This window comes from Oncorhynchus mykiss, chromosome 27 (assembly GCF_013265735.2).
Source record: "Oncorhynchus mykiss isolate Arlee chromosome 27, USDA_OmykA_1.1, whole genome shotgun sequence".
Lineage (NCBI taxonomy): Eukaryota > Metazoa > Chordata > Actinopteri > Salmoniformes > Salmonidae > Oncorhynchus > Oncorhynchus mykiss.
Window position 1 is genome coordinate 9,914,988 of NC_048591.1, and position 17,835 is coordinate 9,932,822.

The following is a 17,835-nucleotide window of genomic DNA, read 5'->3' on the forward strand; positions in this document are numbered from 1 at the left end:
CTAAATCAGCACTCCTACTCTAAGAAGTCTCACCAGACTGCCTCCTGCCGCGGCGGTAGGACAGGTTCCCCTCCAGAAGCAGGGGAAGGCTCTTCTTGGCCTTCTCTGGGGTGTAGATGAACTCTGGGGGCTCTAGACAGACACACACACACACACACACACAGTTAACTCCGCAAACACAGACCAGACAGGCATATGGCAAAAGGCCTGTGTTATTTACTAGATTTATGACAAAAAAGAAGCCATCACACTCATCCGACTTTGGGGTTTGAACGTGCTTAAAACCAGTAAAGATATCCAACAGAAAATACAAGTGGTTCACACACAAATGAGGTACTAGGTGCATTAGAGGTAAGAATGGCATGTCCTGACCTGATTGGCGTCTTCCTCGATGGTATTCATTGCATCTTGGAGATGACTTTTTAAAATGATCCTGATCAAACTGAGGAGCTGTGAAATAGAAATGGCAAGTTACTGAGTTGTGCATGACCGTAAACTGTGCACGATCAAATTCAATTAAATTTACAGTGTAAATTGAAAGTGAAAAGGGTAGGTGTGTGAAAGTATGATGGTTTGAAATGAATCTCACATTGACAGAAGTTGTCACCGAGTACCTGCCTTGCCTGAAAAATACATGTATGGTATTTCAATGATTCAATGACTTGTGACAGTGTTTGCATTAACTTTAAATAGCCATGAGGTGGCAGCACAACCTAACAGAGGGAATGCAATATTCTCAATTTCAGTATAGCCACAGCCTTCAGTGTTATATTTGGCTGAAAAGTATTGCCGTTTATATCGGCAGCATTGACCGTAATGTCTCACCTTCTGGGGTAGAGAGGCAAGATGGTTCTCCACTATCAGTCTCTTGAGGTAGTGCAGCCAAAGGCGTTTCTCCTCCTGGTTTTTGGTCTGTAACATGGGTAGGAGGGTAGTTTAGGTACACTGGTCTGACACAATACAATGTCCTGTCCTTTGGTTTACTCATACCTGTACAATGTGCTGCTGTTTGGGGATGGTCTGATCGGACACCTTAAAACACAGGGGGTCCTTCATGGTTTCTACCAGAAGTAGATTACAGCACTGAATGGAGAGAAGGGTGGAGAGATGAGGGAAAGGAGAGAGTGAAATATGAGAGGAAAGGCAGTGGAGTGGAAATAAGGGTATCAGTACACGATAAAGAATCAAGCGACAAACGAAAACATCTCACTTTTTTGATTGGTGTAGGCGTCATCTCTAAAGATACATGCCCATAGCATTTACAGAAACAAAATAATCTGATCGATTCATTCCGCTGTCCGCACGTCACTCACAAATATATGGGTGCTGTAGATGAAAAGCTCCAGTCTCTTTTTAGCGATAAGCAGCATCTTGTCGAAGAGGAAGAATGCCCTCTCCTTCTTGACCCGTTGGACCCTGAAGGAGCCCTCCAACACCAGCTCCCCAAAGCCATTCAGGTCTGGACCTGTCCAGTTGGTCAACAAGCTCTCAATCTCCTGCCAGAGCCAAAAGAAAAGCAGTGTTTGTGTTGACCAAAGGTTGACCTCTAACCTTCAAAAACAGATGTAGTGGAGACTGACATGTCCAAAGACCTCCGTGATCTCTAACCTCTTGACTTTTAACCTCTGACCTCTACTGCCAGTTCAGAGCCATAGATAACACATACAGTAGTTTCCTCAGAACTGCTGTAGTGAGTGACTGGGCAGAGTGGTGGTCCATACCTGCAGCCTGACAGCGTGCTCCTGCTTCCTCTTCATGTCGTTGATGTACCAGGCCACAGCTGTCATGGTGATGATGGCATCCTCCACCACCTCGTAGCCAGGGTCACTTTTATCAAAGTGTTTGGCCAGCTCCTGCCACACGGGGGTGATAGTGAGGTTAGGCTTCTATTAGGGTCGGTATAACGAGAAAGGGGTAGCTGCAGCCCAATACGGTGGTGACCAGAGAACGAACGAGTGGGTGTGTCGAAACCAGGCAACTAACGTACAGCGAGAGTTTGAACTTCTGTTCTGAAGTCAGAGGACGAGTCTGAGTTGTATTTCAGTGTTTAGTTTACACAAATGATTGTGCATTTTCAGTTGTAAAACGGACAATTTTTTTATTAAAAGTACTGATGATGGGTGTATTGTTGCTTGTATGCGATGTACGTGTGTTCTTACCATGACCGTCACCCTAATATTGGCTACTAGGTATCTACTTCCCACAACGTTGCGGGACAGTAGTGCTTGGCAAGGAGAGAGCGAAGGACACTGTGTCCCAGTGTTGTTGCGGACTCTATGTACCAAAGTGACATTGAGGTTTTCAATATTAGTTATTTCTTGTGTAGGCTGCTTTCCATCTTATAAAATCATGGGAGGGAAAAATTGCTACGTTATCTACCGCCTGTGACACTGTGATAAGACACCCGCCAGTGGGACGCAACTCTGGTCGGCAATCACCTCGATACAACACGGTTGCTCCGGTTGCCATGTTCGCTACCACCGGCGACATTGGATACAGCTTCCCAGTGGGAAGCACCTCAGGTCGTCAAGCAACACCGGTGCGTTAGCCAATGAGGGGATCGATTCCAATAAGCCTAAATTCAAATGTATATTTTATGGGAAAGAGATGTTTCTGGATGATGCACCATGCTGCCTTGTTGACAACATGACAGAGTGGCACAGATTATTGTTCACATCACAAGGCAATGGGGCCGTAGACCAGCTCAGGGACAGTAGTGCTTGGCTCAGGTTTATGGAACTCCCTCGTTTGCACTGGTTTATCGACTTTGAAATGAGCTGATTCACTTTCCATAAACCCACTCCTTTCGACACACCCACTTGCCATATTGGGCTGCAGCTCCCCATACTTGAGAATAACCACCACAGAGGTGGGCTTGGAGAGAGAAGCCTAGGTAGGTGATCAGTGTCCAAACACAGCTAGTTATACATGCCATGAGTTGAGAGTCTGCGTGACTTGGGGGCTTTCGTTTAATGATAGGTTCCTTGTTCCATTTCACAGCATCTCAATGCTTTATTTACTCGCTAGCTGCACTGCTGGTCTGCTGAGTATCACACAAAGGCAAGGAGCGCAGAGTAAGAAACAGGGTGCTTTGGATTGAAGGGAAACTCAGTCTACAACGGCCCTGTACCATTCCTCTGTGTAAAATAAAGGGTTTATACATATAGTCGTGTTCTCTGAATAAGTTTGACATTGATAGTGTTGGATCAGTATCATCGTATTGTCTCTCTGACCCAGGCCATGACCTATTCTGACCTGCAACAGGAGGTGGTACTTGAGGATCCTCTGCACTGGCTTCAGAAGGTAGGTCTCCAGGGGCAGGGAGTGGCACAGGGTGGTCTGCCTCTCCTGGAAGAAGCCCACCAGGCTCTTGTTCTTCATGCAGTCCCTCAGAACAGCCACCGAGCTGGGGAAAGAGATCCAAGAGGAGAGGAGGTGGAGGTTGTTGGTGGAAGAGGGGGGGGGGTTCACAGTAAGACTCATCAGTTGGCTCATTGCTATGCCAGACAGCACTTCATCTCATGGTGAAGCGTACAGTAATGTGTTCAGCATATGCCTCCGGTCCCCCCTTCAGAGGGGCCTCTTTTTTTGTCTGAACGCAACTATTTACATATAGTAAAACATTCTGCCGCAGGCCCCTTGCTGTCCGACTGGGATGTCTTTCTCAGACAAAAGCTCTGATATCTGCTAACAGCACATCTCGGTATGAGCTATGAACTGGTCTTTTTAAGACCATCACCGGATGAATGCACATACTGCAGCTCACGTACATGGTCAGGGCACCATCCATGTCGCATAACACATATAATTCTGTTTCTATTCTCTGTGACAGACACACGAAAGGCTGTTTACACGGAGCATGTGGAACACCGCATCGTCATGGTGACGGGCAGCGATCCAGTCCTATTCAAACATCTGCCAGTCAATTTGTAGTGGCCCGTGGGATTAGAATTGATGGGCCGTGAAAGGTGCCGCCTCTAAAATGCTTGTGATGGGTTTGTGTTTTACACGAACAATACACTGTGAGTTCGCCTGTTTGACCAGTGACCGAATCTAACCGCGGTCATTAAATCAGTCACTTTAGTCTTTCATTGGATGAAATTATTTTGATGGTCTCACTTGTCGTTCCGACCACTGAGGAGTTCAAATAGATCTATTCAAGACGCTGAGTACGGTTACATGCGCACAATAATGTGATTATTGTAGATAGTCAGGTTAATCTAAGAGTTTGTTTAAAGCGTTTGCATGCTTGCAAGTAGAATGATTTCCCTAATAATCCTGTTTACATGGACACACCTGAAATCAGGTTGCCTGATGGTGATTTTGATAAATGCAGAAAATCGACAGTCACAACGAACGTTCTACCACAGTGACCATGTAATTTTTGCAAAGACTTTTTGATTCTGAGTTTGTACACTTGAATGTGAAAACTATTGAGAAGATGCATACTTTCAGTTTTTCCTAACTCACTGAAGAGGGAGGCTTGCGCTTCCCGGTGCTGGCACATGTGCAGATCAAATACACAGCTGGAACGCCGATTAGGCTGTTTATGTCCTAATCATTTGAAAGATTGCTCAGAAAAACGGGTGTTTTAAATCGGTGTACTGTATGCTTTACTTCGATGTTGACCTTACGCCGATTAAGATAAACACAGCAAGGGGTTTACATGAGTAATGTTACACTCAGCCTTCTGCCATAGTTCATATCACATTTTCTGTGTGCATGTAAACGCACTTAATGACCATCCGAAATCATTTCCCTTTCACTCATGTCTCTTTATAAAGGATGGTGATTACAACTGTACTCTTCCCCCTCCCACCATCATATACAATTGTGTATTTATACCACTGTAACAATTTCAAATGTGTATTTTGAACTTCACTTGTCCCCTGTGTTTAACTCATTACATTCTCACATTCCCAGGTCCCTTCACAATAGCTATCATTCAAGGATCTAGGTCAAATGACAGTGCACACCAGTACAGGGGTGTGTGTGTGTGTGTGTGTGTGTGTGTGTGTGTGTGTGTGTGTGTGTGTGTGTGACTTACTTGGGGTAGTTCATACAGTAGAGGGTATATATGTCGAAGGCTTCGCTCTAAACAAGAGGGAGAGAAAATAAACAGATGGCAGAGAAGAGAGACGTGTGAGAAAGACCAGAGACACGGAGCTTTGGTCTCCATGTTCACTCTGCCACAAACCCCCCTAATGGTTGTGTGACAGCTCTCCTCGCATGAGGATCATTCTCCAGGTCTCACTCAGAAATAAATACTTTGTTTTTATCTCCTTACAAAACCCCATTCCCTGACTTATGTAAACATGTATTCTCATCCAAGAAACATCTCATCTAAAACAGCTCATCTAAGAAAGTTAAAGAAAGTTAATTGCATTTTACATTTAAGTAGGCTTTGTAGTAGCGATTCCCTATGACTGCCACTGGCACAGGAGAGAGCTGTCAGCATCCACAAATCAGCTTTACAAAACGTTACTCTTTTGGGGTGAAGTTCACATGTATGGCGTCTATAAATATAAATAGCTCCGAAACACACACATTCCTGTACAAAAGGTGCAGAGAGGCACTCTATAAGGTGTATATGTGATACGATAAGAACTGTATGCCCTCTCCTCTCACCTGTTCTAACCCTTCCTGGTCACCTGTTCTAATCCTTCCTGGTCACCTGTTCTAACTCTTCCTGGTCACCTGTACTAACCCTTGCTGGTCACCTGTTCTAACCCTTCCTGGTCACCTGTACTACCCCTTCCTGGTCACCTGTTCTAACTCTTCCTGGTCACCTGTTCTAACCCTTCCTGGTCACCTGTTCTAACCCTTCCTGGTCACCTGTTCTAACCCTTCCTGGTCACCTGTTCTAACCCTTCCTGGTCACCTGTGCTACCTATATACACATGCGACCAGTGACCCATGACCCCTCCAGTGTACAAAACAAGTAAAAAAATAACCCTTGACAGACAACATACACACAACTCATAAACAGTCCAAAATGGCTCCTACAGGTTTAGATAATGGTTCTGTGAGGTCAACTGAGTATTATGTTCCAAACACTTGTGTATGTATGTATACTTGTCTTTACCACTCAGTCGTACATATAGCCAGCAGGTCTAGGGTTGGAGATTCATAGCTTAGCAGATGGTGAATTGTTACAGGCTACAGCTGACTCCATACAGACCCAGTGTCTGACTACACCTAACCTAAGAGCACATACGGCCTCATTCCAAGCAGAAACGGTCACGTTTCGACTGTGTTTCCCACGTTCCACACGGGCCCGGATTATTTCTTATATCGCCACCTCTACGTAGTCTGCAGTAGTGAGGGGCCGTTGTCCTCACCCTGTTTAGAGAGGTTAGTCTAGCTCAGAGCAGCATCTTATAACCCAGAATAACCTTGCCGGTAATGGCTTAATCGAATGTACTCTTTTTTTCCCCCCAGCCATCTATAATTGGCCACAACAGTAGCCCATTCAATAGCAGAGAACCATAACAACCTGCTGGATAAGAGGGTCTGGGCACCAAAGAGGAAAGAACAGGCTGGAGACGGGACTAAGAATAGGCACCCTTGGATCCTGGACCGTAAATGGGATTCTGGTTCTTGGGTCTTTTTCCAGCTTTGGCAGGGCCAGGCGTGTCCGTCTGCAGCCCCACATATGGAGGCATACCCTGGGAGTCAGGGACATAAACGCTGGCCATTTTCCCAGCCGACACAAAGGAGAGCCTGTTTCCCTGGTCGATTGGACCCTTCACTGTTCCTGTTTTATCAGCGGTGGTTCTGTGTCATTACTCAGGCGACTAGAGTACGGCACCATGCGGGTGTGCAGACCCACTCAACTGTAGTGAGGACATGGGTTAAAGGGTCAGCGCCACCACCGCTTCAGAACCAGAACCAATCACCACGCCTCTCTGGTCACGGGCCTGCGCACACTCACATAGCCCAAGTACAAACATTTCCTCTGACACACTGCCCAATGTCAGCGGCCCACTTCAAACAGCTGTGGTTCTCTACTTGGCCGAAACAAAAGTTTGTTTCACACAATCTGCTTGCTTGACATTTTAACAGCGCTCTGCATCCAGAGAACAAAATAGCTGCTGTGTACAAGCACCATATTGTCATAGCCTTTATTAGCCTACACAACAAGCCTGTCTTAAGCTATGACCCAAGAGGGGCTGGCTGTGACCAACCAATCAGGAAACACTGGTTTAGAACATCGGAACACCCACACAAAAAAAATGTGTAATGTGAATGTACTGGTTGTTTGTGCTTTTATCACGGCAATGTGGTGACTCACCCTCTCAACGAAGCACTCAGCGATGGCAGCCGCATGAGGACTCCTCTCCAGGTCCTCCAGAAGCTCACTGTGGGAGAGACAGACAGAGGTCAGTTATGGGCCATGAGAACACCAGTACAGCAATGTAAACGTATCACTGCAACACACAGAGGTCATGGAAACGTCACTGTAACTCGTCTACATCCCTGGGACTCACGCTCTACAAATCAGTACAACAGCTCTCACACTGTCAAATACTGTAACATCCATGTAACAACTACTCATAACACATAATGATGAGCACATACACTGCTATATAAAATGGACAGCGCAGACATTTCTTGGTAGACACTGTGCAGTGCTTATGAGTGCATGTGAGTTTGTCAAGGTCTAGGACAGTTCATGAGAACTTTGTTTGGAGACTGTTATTCCGTCTCCACTGAGGCCCTTGGAGCTGGTGTCGAAGACGATCCTGGCAGGGACGGATCCCAAATCCCAACTCCATTTCCACAAAGTATTCGTTCATGTCTCCCCTTCCGATCCTTCCAAACTATCTCCTAAATGCATGCAGATGGGACACATCTATCCCCACATCAGCCAACCCCGACCAGAACCCCTTTCCAGCTGTCCCACTACAGCCTCCCCAACCCCCACACCTTACAAACACAGACCTGGATCAGACTACTTTTAACACCCCAGCCCCGTCATCACCATGGACAGAACTCTTATGAAACACATACGCAAGCTCTCTCCAGGAGCCTGTAACTTCTGATTAACCTCCTCCTACTTCGTGGATGTCAGCGGAGGGAGAGAGCGGCGGGTCTCTCCTTTCAGTATCTGAATGAATCAAAACTATCGGTGCAGAATTTTCTTGGCTGGAGATGGTGGAAAAGGTAAGGAACAGTAGTGAGGAGAGTTGAGGGACAGCGATGCGTTTTGAATTCCGGCTCCGATTAGGAGAAGATGGAGGTTGATGTGACTAATGGCTGTAATGGCAGTCTCTGGTGGTTACTGGGACATCTCAACAGAGACGACTAGCCTCACATTCCTGGACAGTGAGCTGAAACTGAAGGTGTCATTCACCGCAGCCCCATCAGCCCATATCTGAGGTGACACGACGTGATGAGCATCCCACCTGCACTCAATTCATTAGCGAAGCCCAACTTCCCCGCATCTCTGAGAGGCCCGGGGCTGCCGGACTGGTCTGTCTCCCGGGATCCCCCCTCTTCCGAAGGAAAACAGAGAGGCGCTCTGTAAACACCCGGAGTTCGCCTTCATATGGACGGGGTGAAAAGTTTGGAGCGAAACCGCAGCCCTCCATTCCTTCTCGTCGCTCTCTCCTCCCTCGGAGACGAGGCTTGTTTCGCGGCTTCCCTCCGCGGTGAGAGGGCGTCATTAGGGTTTTGCGGGAAGCAAGGGGGAATTATGGGTGGTTTTTATCAAATGGCCACAGAGCAGGGTGTCTCTGCGTGCCACTGGCCCTGACTGATGTCTGAATCCTGTTGTTGACAGACAAAGACAAAGGGAAAGAGGGAACAAAGAACATGCCACCACGGAGACATTTCCCTCCATCTGCAAGAGCAAAGGGCTTTCAACAAGACTACATCTGCAGTGCTGTAGCATGTTTGCAAACATTGGATTTAATTAAGGCTTGGCACTTACTAGCAGGGCCTCGTACTTTAAGACAAAAGTCCTGGAATGTATTTGGCTGTCTTGGACTTGCGTTATACTTGTAACCAACCTACTAATTACTTTCCCAGCTTTTCCTGACTAAAACACTCCATCCATAGACGTTTAACAGAGACGCTCCATATTTGAGGTCAGTGGAAAACTAGTTTTAAATGAAGCCTACTGACAATCTACTGACAACCTACTGACACATGACAATCTGGTTATTAACGTATGTGCATTTGCTCCTCTTCTAGATAAGAGGGTGAACTGTGAGAGGAAAGAGGAGCCTCCTCCAGATGATCCCTCTACAGTCATATATTTCCCAAAGCGTTACAGTCAAACGGGTAGGGGGGGGGGGTCACCTGCGAGGCGCACTGCATCAATGACCTCACACGCTCCCTCCCTTTGTTTCATTCTTTCCGTTGACGCACTTCTGAACCTCTCTTTTCACTGTGCTTGTGGGGAGCCCTAGTTTATTTACCTTCCATACAGCCAGTATCCCCCCCTTCTCCTTTCCTCCTGTACGCCTCACTTCCCTCCTTTCTCCTTTAATAAGCATTCCTCTCTCATGGAGTGCGATCTCTGCATTAGATTAAAGCCCTTGCAGATCTGTTTCCTCTTGAGTAACGACACAGTAAGTGCCAGACAAAAACAACAGAGACCTATCTACATCCCTAAATCAGAGTGTTTATATGCACTTGAACCTTGCTGGCTTTATGTTCCCAATCCATTCCCTGAGTATCTTCACATGCCGACTTCATCGCCTCTCTCAAAGTGAGAACTTCTTTCATGTGACACCGCATCCTCAGCAACACCAGCCACTCCCACATAAGCCACGGCAGATAAAAACAGAGAGCACGGTTTGGGGGACTGGCCCTTCCTGGATCCCAGCCAACCAGGGTAAGAGGGAAGATTCCCTCCCAGGCAGACCTCCGGGTCACAGGGATGACTGTGAGCGGGTGAGGGGGCTTAGCACTCAGACTGACTCTGACTGGACAGGAGTGAGAGGGTAAGGGGTTATGCCTATCGTGCGGGATTTCATAGGAGCCGTGACCCGAGCCAAGCATGCAGGGGTCACAGTGTGGCCTAAATCACACATCGTGGAGGAACTAACCAGGCTTGACTAAATGTCACCACACACAGGCCACCACCATGAGCGATGGGCCCCAGAGCCCAACCCCCCCTACTGTACGTTCCACAAGCAACGCGTCTACTCCATAAGAAGTTGAATGAATCAGACATACATAGAAATAGAATTTCTAGAACGGGGAAAAGCCTCTCAGACCATTGCAATAATCATACTTCTACATTTCTATGGTGCCACGCGTCCACATTCCACCAGCAGTATAAGAAATAGCAGTGGTACACCAAACGGGTTATAAAACCATTATCCACAGCCACTGGAGGTAATTGATCTGTTTATACTGTAACGTCAGGAACTATCAAAATACGCTGTCCATAGCCAGCTTTGAAACCCGTGATACTATACAGAACACGTGTTTCTTATTAGGCTATTCTATCAGATCCTCTACCTCTCATTGTCATTATACTGTACAGGAGCTGCACGCAACAACAACAACAAAATGTGTGTTCATTTTGAAACGTCTACGTTTCTAGTTGAAATGAACTTTGCGCGTGAGTCGTGGCTGACTTTGCACCAGGCCTTAGACAGATGCAAGAGATAAACCATGGCACTCAAACAATGCAATTAAACATCTTCATGTGCAGTAGTAAAGTCTCTATCTCTCTCTCTCTCTCTCTCTCTCTCTGTCTCTCGGTTTCTTTGTTTCTGTGTTAGCCTACTGAGGATTCAATCGTCTCTGGCAAACTTTCCAAATGAGGGATTTGGAACAGAGAGACGAAAGAGAGGATGGGCAGGGATTCTAAGGAAGAGACAGTTAAGTCATCTTGATAAGCTCAGGCCTGACTGATCTCTCTGCCTCCGTGTCTGTCTCTCGGTCACTCATTAGGAGTTGGGTTAGAAAAAGGTAGAGGTCACGATTCCACGTCTTTGTCACGTATCCATAGAGATAAATCTCTAAAGTACTAGGCCAGTGATGCAGGATCCTTTTTCCGTGACAGACTAGACAATTTAGCACTTATCTGACTATCATAGTGGCCTGTTCAGCCACAGTTTCTACTCAGCGTGAATCTAATAAAGATGGACAAGATTGAACGCACTACTGGTCTTTGACTAACTACTAGAATAGTACAGTGTCTGTCTGTCTGTCTGTCTGTCTGTCTGTCTGTCTGTCTGTCTGTCTGTCTGTCTGTCTGTCTGTCTGTCTGTCTGTCTTGACTAACTTGACTAACTACTAGAATAGTACAGTAGAATACTAGAATAGTACAGTGTCTGTCATGGCTGTCTGTCATGGCTGTCTGTCATGGCTGTCTGTCTGTCATGGCTGTCTGTCATGGCTGTACTGTTCACCAGGCTGTGCCCTGTCTCTTGCTGCGGTTCGGTCTGCTCACAACAGGGTCCAGAACTCTACACCAGTTTTTTTGTCCACCGCGGCACGGCAAACGACATCCGTATGCTGCCTGGAGAACAGGCCAAGAAAGTAGACATAACAACACCAGTGTGGATACAGGGGCTGCATACCACAGCGATGAGGAGATGAGATTTAGAAAAGGCAGAACAAGAAAAAGGACGAGAGAGAAAAAGGTGGATTTCTTTCTCTACTTATTGGGGAGAGGAGAAGATAAAAATGAGGTCAATCCTTTTTTCCACAGATGAACAGTGTGCTACTTTGAGTGATGAAAAAAAGAAAGAGAGTTAGCAAACAATTCTTTTTTTTTCTCCCTGGGTGCCTGTTAGGGAACTGACTGCTCTCATTCTGTTCATTACAAACAAATGTAATTTATGGCCTCGCTAGCCCCACGGCAACGAGCGATGGGGATAAACCCCTGGCACTGATGCACATACTTTACTGTACTGCAATGAGTTACACTGCACAGAACCTGGAGCAGACGGGAGAAATCCCTAACTCTCTCTCGCTCTGTTTCTTTCTGCAACAGTGAGGCCATTTCCCATGAGAACCGGGGGCAGGAAGCATATTGGAGTTGGAGAAGGGTGTGAGTACTTACTCATGTGGGGGGGGGGGGGGGGGGGGGTATGTAATGAAAAGAGACGACTTGGCACGGGCCCTGAGACTGAAGTGTGAAAACAAGAGTGTCAGCAGGGGGGCAGGGCGAGGAGTGTTGAGGAAATATGAAAAATATGAGCGGTACTCTTCCCAGGGCTTCACTGGAAGCTGCCGGGCCAAACTCATCCCTGCCATTTCTCCCTCCTCCAACGTTCCCATCACTCAACTCAATACTGACATAGTAATAATTCCTGTTTTTCCTTGACACATTCTCTATTCCAGACAAATAATCACAAATACTGTACCAATTTTATTTATATTTTTCCGTTATTTTACCAGGTAAGTTGACTGAGAACACGTGCTCATTTGCAGCAACGACCTGGGGAATAGTTACAGGGGAGATGGGGATTAATGAGCCAATTGTAAACTGGGGATTATTAGGTGACCGTGATAGTTTGAGGCCCAGATTATGAATTTAGCCAGGACACTGGGGTTAACACCCCTACTCTTACAATAAGTGCCATGGGATCTTTAATGACCTCAGAGAGTCAGGACACCCATTTAATGTCCCGAAAGACGGCACCCTACACAGGGCAGTGTCCCCAATCACTACCCTGGGGCATTGGGATATTTTTTTAGACCAAAGGAAAGAGTGCCTCCTACTGGCCCTCCAACACCACTTCCAGCAGCATCTGGTCTCCCATCCAGGAACTGACCAGGACCAACCCTGCTTAGCTTCAGAAGCAAGCCAGCAGGGGTATGCAGGGTGGTATGCTGCTGGCATAAACAATGCATCACTCCTGAAACGGGGAAATGTATGAAAATCAGGCTACAGTTAGACAAAGTCAAATTGCTTGAGCAACTATAGTGAGCCAAATGGTTGTCTCTTTGCTCTCTTGTAAACGGTTTCCAGGAAACATATAAAAGGGTAAACAGCAATCTGAAAACATCTAGCCGGAGTACAGCTCAGATACGCTGCCGTGCCACTGTGTACGGAACATAATCTCACACATATAATCAATCTCAAGCTTCCTTTGTGGTATGCAAAATCTGGTGAACCAAGACAGAAGACGTATACCTTAACCTTGAGCATAGTATCCCTTATTCCAAGTCTCTCTCTCTCTCTGCCTGCCTCGCTCTGCCTGCCTCGCTCTGCCTGCCTCTGCCTGCCTCTCTCTCTGCCTGCCTCTCTCATACTCTCTCTGCCTGCCTCTCTCATACTCTCTCTGCCTCTCTCAGACTCTCTCTGCCTCTCTCATACTCTCTCTGCCTCTCTCATTCTCTCTGCCTCTCTCATACTCTCTCTGCCTCTCTCATACTCTCTCTGCCTCTCTCATACTCTCTCTGCCTCTCTCATACTCTCTCTGCCCCGGTGTCTGCACATTGTCTGTCTGGTGGGCCAGCCATTGTGTCTGCAGCACATGAAACGTACATCCCTGCCACCCAGGCTGCAGCCTGTACACAAGCTGCCTCGACACAGAAAGAGAGAGTGAGAGCATGGAGCAGAAGAGTGAGAGGACAGAGACAAGTGGAGAAACAGAGGAGAAAGGAGGGTTTAAAAGCAGCTGCAGGAGAGATTTCACCACCATAGTTGTAGGATTTAACACGGATCAGAGCTGAGTGAAATTGAGCCAAGTGAAATGGAGAATATTCAATTTTCGTTGACAGGTGGTAACATTGATCACCATTAAGACATTGCACTGAGATGAAAGATGTAGCCTACCTGCGACATGCTAAGATCTACACAAAAGCATGAGGACACATCTCATCGACCCCAGTTCAGGGCTGATGCAATCTAACAGCTGTGGTGACCAGTGAGGATGAGGTAGGTCGAACACGTAAGCAGACAGAGACAGAGAAAACACACACTAACCCACCTGTTGAACTCATAGATGTCCTCAATGTTGCAGAACAGAGTGCTGACTTCTTCCGGCTTGAGTGGCAGGTCCCCACAGTCAATGATGCAACCCAGGTAGTCCTGAGAGAGAGAGAGAGAGAGAGAGAGAGAGAGATACTGTGAATGTGATTCTGTACTGTAAATGCATGTCAGTATGTTTATTGACAAAATAAACTAAATACAATCTTCATCATAATCTCATCATTCATACTTCATGTTCATTTGTTTCTGACTTCATAACACAAAATGCCTAGTTGCTGAAATGGACAAAAGTCCCTTCTTTGTCCCTCCCCTGCGTCGTCCCTTCATTTCATCCAGATGATTCTCGGTTAGCTGTCTTAGGGTCATTTGTAATTGAATTATCATCAAGGCTTTCTTCGTGAGAAAAAAACGTATACTTGAGCCCTACACCGATCCTTATTGTAAACACACTGAGAAGCCCAAGAAAGCAAACCTAGCAATTAACAAAAGTGGCAAAGGCCTGACAGTTACAATATTTGTATTTTCCTTTCGTGCTCCTCTCTCTGACCTGGGAAATAAAGCCATGCTCTAGTCTCATGAGATAAATGATATGTCCCACCTAAAAACACAGACTAACATCCCCAAATACCACCACCCTCAGGGCACGTTGCTCCGCGAAGCCTGGGAGAGAGCACTCCAAGCTGGGCTAAGGGCCTTAGGAAAGAAGGGGGCTTCAAAATATGGCTGGCCAATCCACAGGCCCAGAGCACAATACTCTCCAAGTCTCCCACCGCCAATGTAGTGATCAGTAGTCAGGCTAAAAGACCTTATCTAGGCTAGCTGTCAGCGCTTTATCAGAGCCCTCCAGGGCCCAATAGTCTTATAACCAGCTGGCTTTTTAAGTGGCCAACAAGCCCATCTGATAACGGCACATCCTACAGACAACTCTCTCTCCAGATGCCAACCCAGTGGAGAAACCACAAAGGATCCTATCCAGGGTTGCAGTTCATTCTGTTGGGTTTAACAGAGAGATCTGAGTAGCCGTGAGGGTGGCTGCGGCCCACCCAGAGACCCAGTTACCATTCTGGTCAGCGAGAACAAGCCAACAACAGAAAAACAAAGCACGTTAAAATAACATGAAGCCAACTTGACTGCAAAAATAAACGGGTGTGAATAAACAAACAGACAAAGTATGCATGAGAGAGGGAGGTAGGAGGGGGTACGAGGTGGGGATGGCAGGGCGTTAAGACCGGGAAGGGAGCTTCAATGGCCCCCAAACCTGACGGAGTCGAGCAGAGTGGAGCGCGCCTAGGGTACATTCTTGGAGGGTAAAATGTGGAGTTTTATGTTGTTGCTTTGTCTCCAGTTGTGTTTGTTTCCACCGGGGCTTTTCACTGGGGCTTTTCCCAGAGCCACCGGGGCTCTGGGAAAAGCAAACAGGCCGAGGTAGGGCAAAATGAGGCGAAAATAAGTGAGGCTCCCGTCACACTCATCACCTTTTAAAGGCAAGGGTACACTGGCACTGTAATTACTGTCGACTTACAGGCAGTCAGGGGTGAACAAGAATTCCCCCTCGCGCGCGCGCGCACACACGCACACACGCACGCACGCACGCACACTCCTTTGGGAGGGCAATTAGGGCCCATAGCGAGAGGAGGAGAGAGAGAGAGACAGACAGATGCGTGAGAAATTGACAGAAGAGAGAAGACAGTAAGAATGAGGAAGAGACTAGAGGGGAAAATTTAGACATAAGAGGGTTAAACGCAAGAGAGCACAAGAATAGAAAGGCAGAAGAAATTGAGAAAGAGATAAATGTTTCACTATGAAAGGAAGAAAGACAGCTAGAATGAAAAAGAGAAGGAAAGAGAGAGAGAGAAAGAGAAAGAGGGTGAGAGAAAGAGCGAGAGAGGCCAGAGCAGCCGGCAGGTTTTGGTCTCTTTGTCTGAGAATCTAGGTTGGAATTTGGAGAAAGGAGTTTGTCCCTCTGTGCTGCCTGCAAGGGCCCCTCCATCCCCTCTTCATGTGCCCCAAACTGGGGGTTACAGCCAAAGAGAGGCTAAAAATGCTCCTTTCCCCCAAACCCCCACCCCCAATTTCCTGTCCTATTTGGCAGGAGTACAGCGAGAATGAAAGGGGGCTTCGCTCTCCCCGGCTCGCCCCGGCTCTCCCCATTTTCTCTTCCTGTGTCTTCCAAAACACTGTATGTTGAACATTCAAGACCTATAGGAGCAATATGGGAGCTCACACATGCACAACATACAGAAGGCAAGCTAATAAACTGTACACACACACACATACACACGCACACACACACTCCAATCATCATACTTGGTTCTTATTACCAGCAACTTTGACATCATCACTGGATCAAAACCAGATTTCCATAACTGGTAAAGGCTGAGCCTAACGAACGCTCGAGCCGATAGACATCACATGTGCAACTCACACAGTCAGCACTCTGGATCAGCCAACACCGAACTCCATTCCATCAACTCAGGGGCCCACAGATCGATAAAACAGCCGTGGTCTGGCCCAAATCCCTGTCCGCAAAAACAAATGTATGGACATTTGATCTGGAAGGCATCCCTGCACAGGCTAGCTCAGTCAAATGCCTGCTCTTTTTATTGGCTTGTAAAGGCTGAACTTCAAAAGAACTGTCAAGCAAAAGGAACAAGGGTTCCATTTCAGCCATTCTAACCCATACCCCACACACCTATCATCACATGTCCTGAAGAAATGTTCTCTTCCTCTCTCTTTTCTCCCACCTCCTCTCTCTCGTAACCACACACACACACACACACACACACACACACACACACACACACACACACACACATTTAACCCTCTGCTCTCAGCCCCGTTCTCCCAGAGTGCTGATTGCACCACCTGCTGACTTCCACTTGCTAATGAGTGCCATTGGCAACATTCCCTCTCTGTCTCCACATCAAAGCAGAGGCAGAACCCCTTAATCAGATCACTCCAGCACCGACCTGACCTGCATGAACCACACTGTCTTGCACCTCAACACTAGCCCTAGGTCCATCAGGTTGGCTTTCACAATAAAACCAAAAAGAAAATACAACCAAAAAGGTTGTTTAAAGATGATCAAGTAGCTATCAACAAACTGTTCAACAAACTATCCATGAGCCTTTACCCTAGCCATGCCCCTAACCTGAACCCTTATACCACCATAACCCTTAAAGGCTCTGCGCGGTCAATCCAATGTATGAAGTGGCCGTACGTCCAGAAGGCGAGGTCAGTACAGGTGCATCAAAGCTGGGACCGAGAGACTGAAAAATAGCTTCTATCTCAAGGCCAGCAGACTGTTAAACAGCCATCACTAGCACAGTGAAGTGGCTCCATACATACAGACTTGAAATCATTGGCCACTTTATTACATGGATCACTAGTCACTTTAATAATGTTTACATATCTTGCATTACTCATCTCATATGTATACTGTATTTTATACCATCTATTGCATCTTGCCCGTGCCGCTCTGTCATTGCTCATCCATATATTTATATGGATATATTCTTATTCCATTGCTTTAGTTAGATTTGTGTGTATTAGGTAGTTGTTGTGTAATTGTTAGATTACTTTTTAGATTTTGCTGCACTGTCGGAACTAGAAGCACAAGCATTTTCGCTACACTCGCAATAACATTTGCTAACCATGTGTATGTGACCAATGACATTTGATTTGATTTGATTTACAGCATTTACTGCAACGCGGCCTCCGCAGGCGTCAGGGCTTTCATACTTCTTGTACTTAACGGAGCAGAGCTGTTGTGAAGGAAGTTGTCAAGGAAGTGAGTTTGTGTTTATACAGGGCCTCTCACCCTCACCTACTGTCAGCCAATCCTGTCAATGCAGAGCTCTCCGCATTGTTACAAAATTTGAGAGGTGCACGGCGATGTGGTACGGAGCTTGATTTGGTCTCTGCAT

General features: G+C 46.7%; 1 protein-coding gene across 6 annotated transcripts in view; it reads right to left on the reverse strand.

Moving 5' to 3' along the window:
- Positions 1-17,835, reverse strand: part of LOC110507505 (nascent polypeptide-associated complex subunit alpha, muscle-specific form) — a 59,003-nt gene that overhangs the window by 11,169 nt on the left and 29,999 nt on the right. For all 6 annotated transcript variants that reach the window (XM_021587536.2, XM_036964710.1, XM_036964709.1 and 3 more), the window contains 11 exons: positions 13,908-14,008; positions 7,295-7,361; positions 5,048-5,094; positions 3,256-3,406; positions 1,722-1,853; positions 1,314-1,496; positions 991-1,083; positions 826-912; positions 590-623; positions 373-450; positions 34-132 (listed from right to left, as the gene is read on the reverse strand). In XM_021587536.2, the coding sequence (XP_021443211.2) occupies positions 34-132; positions 373-450; positions 590-623; positions 826-912; positions 991-1,083; positions 1,314-1,496; positions 1,722-1,853; positions 3,256-3,406; positions 5,048-5,094; positions 7,295-7,361; positions 13,908-14,008 (1,072 nt within the window). The remainder of the gene's footprint in view (positions 1-33; positions 133-372; positions 451-589; positions 624-825; positions 913-990; positions 1,084-1,313; positions 1,497-1,721; positions 1,854-3,255; positions 3,407-5,047; positions 5,095-7,294; positions 7,362-13,907; positions 14,009-17,835) is intronic.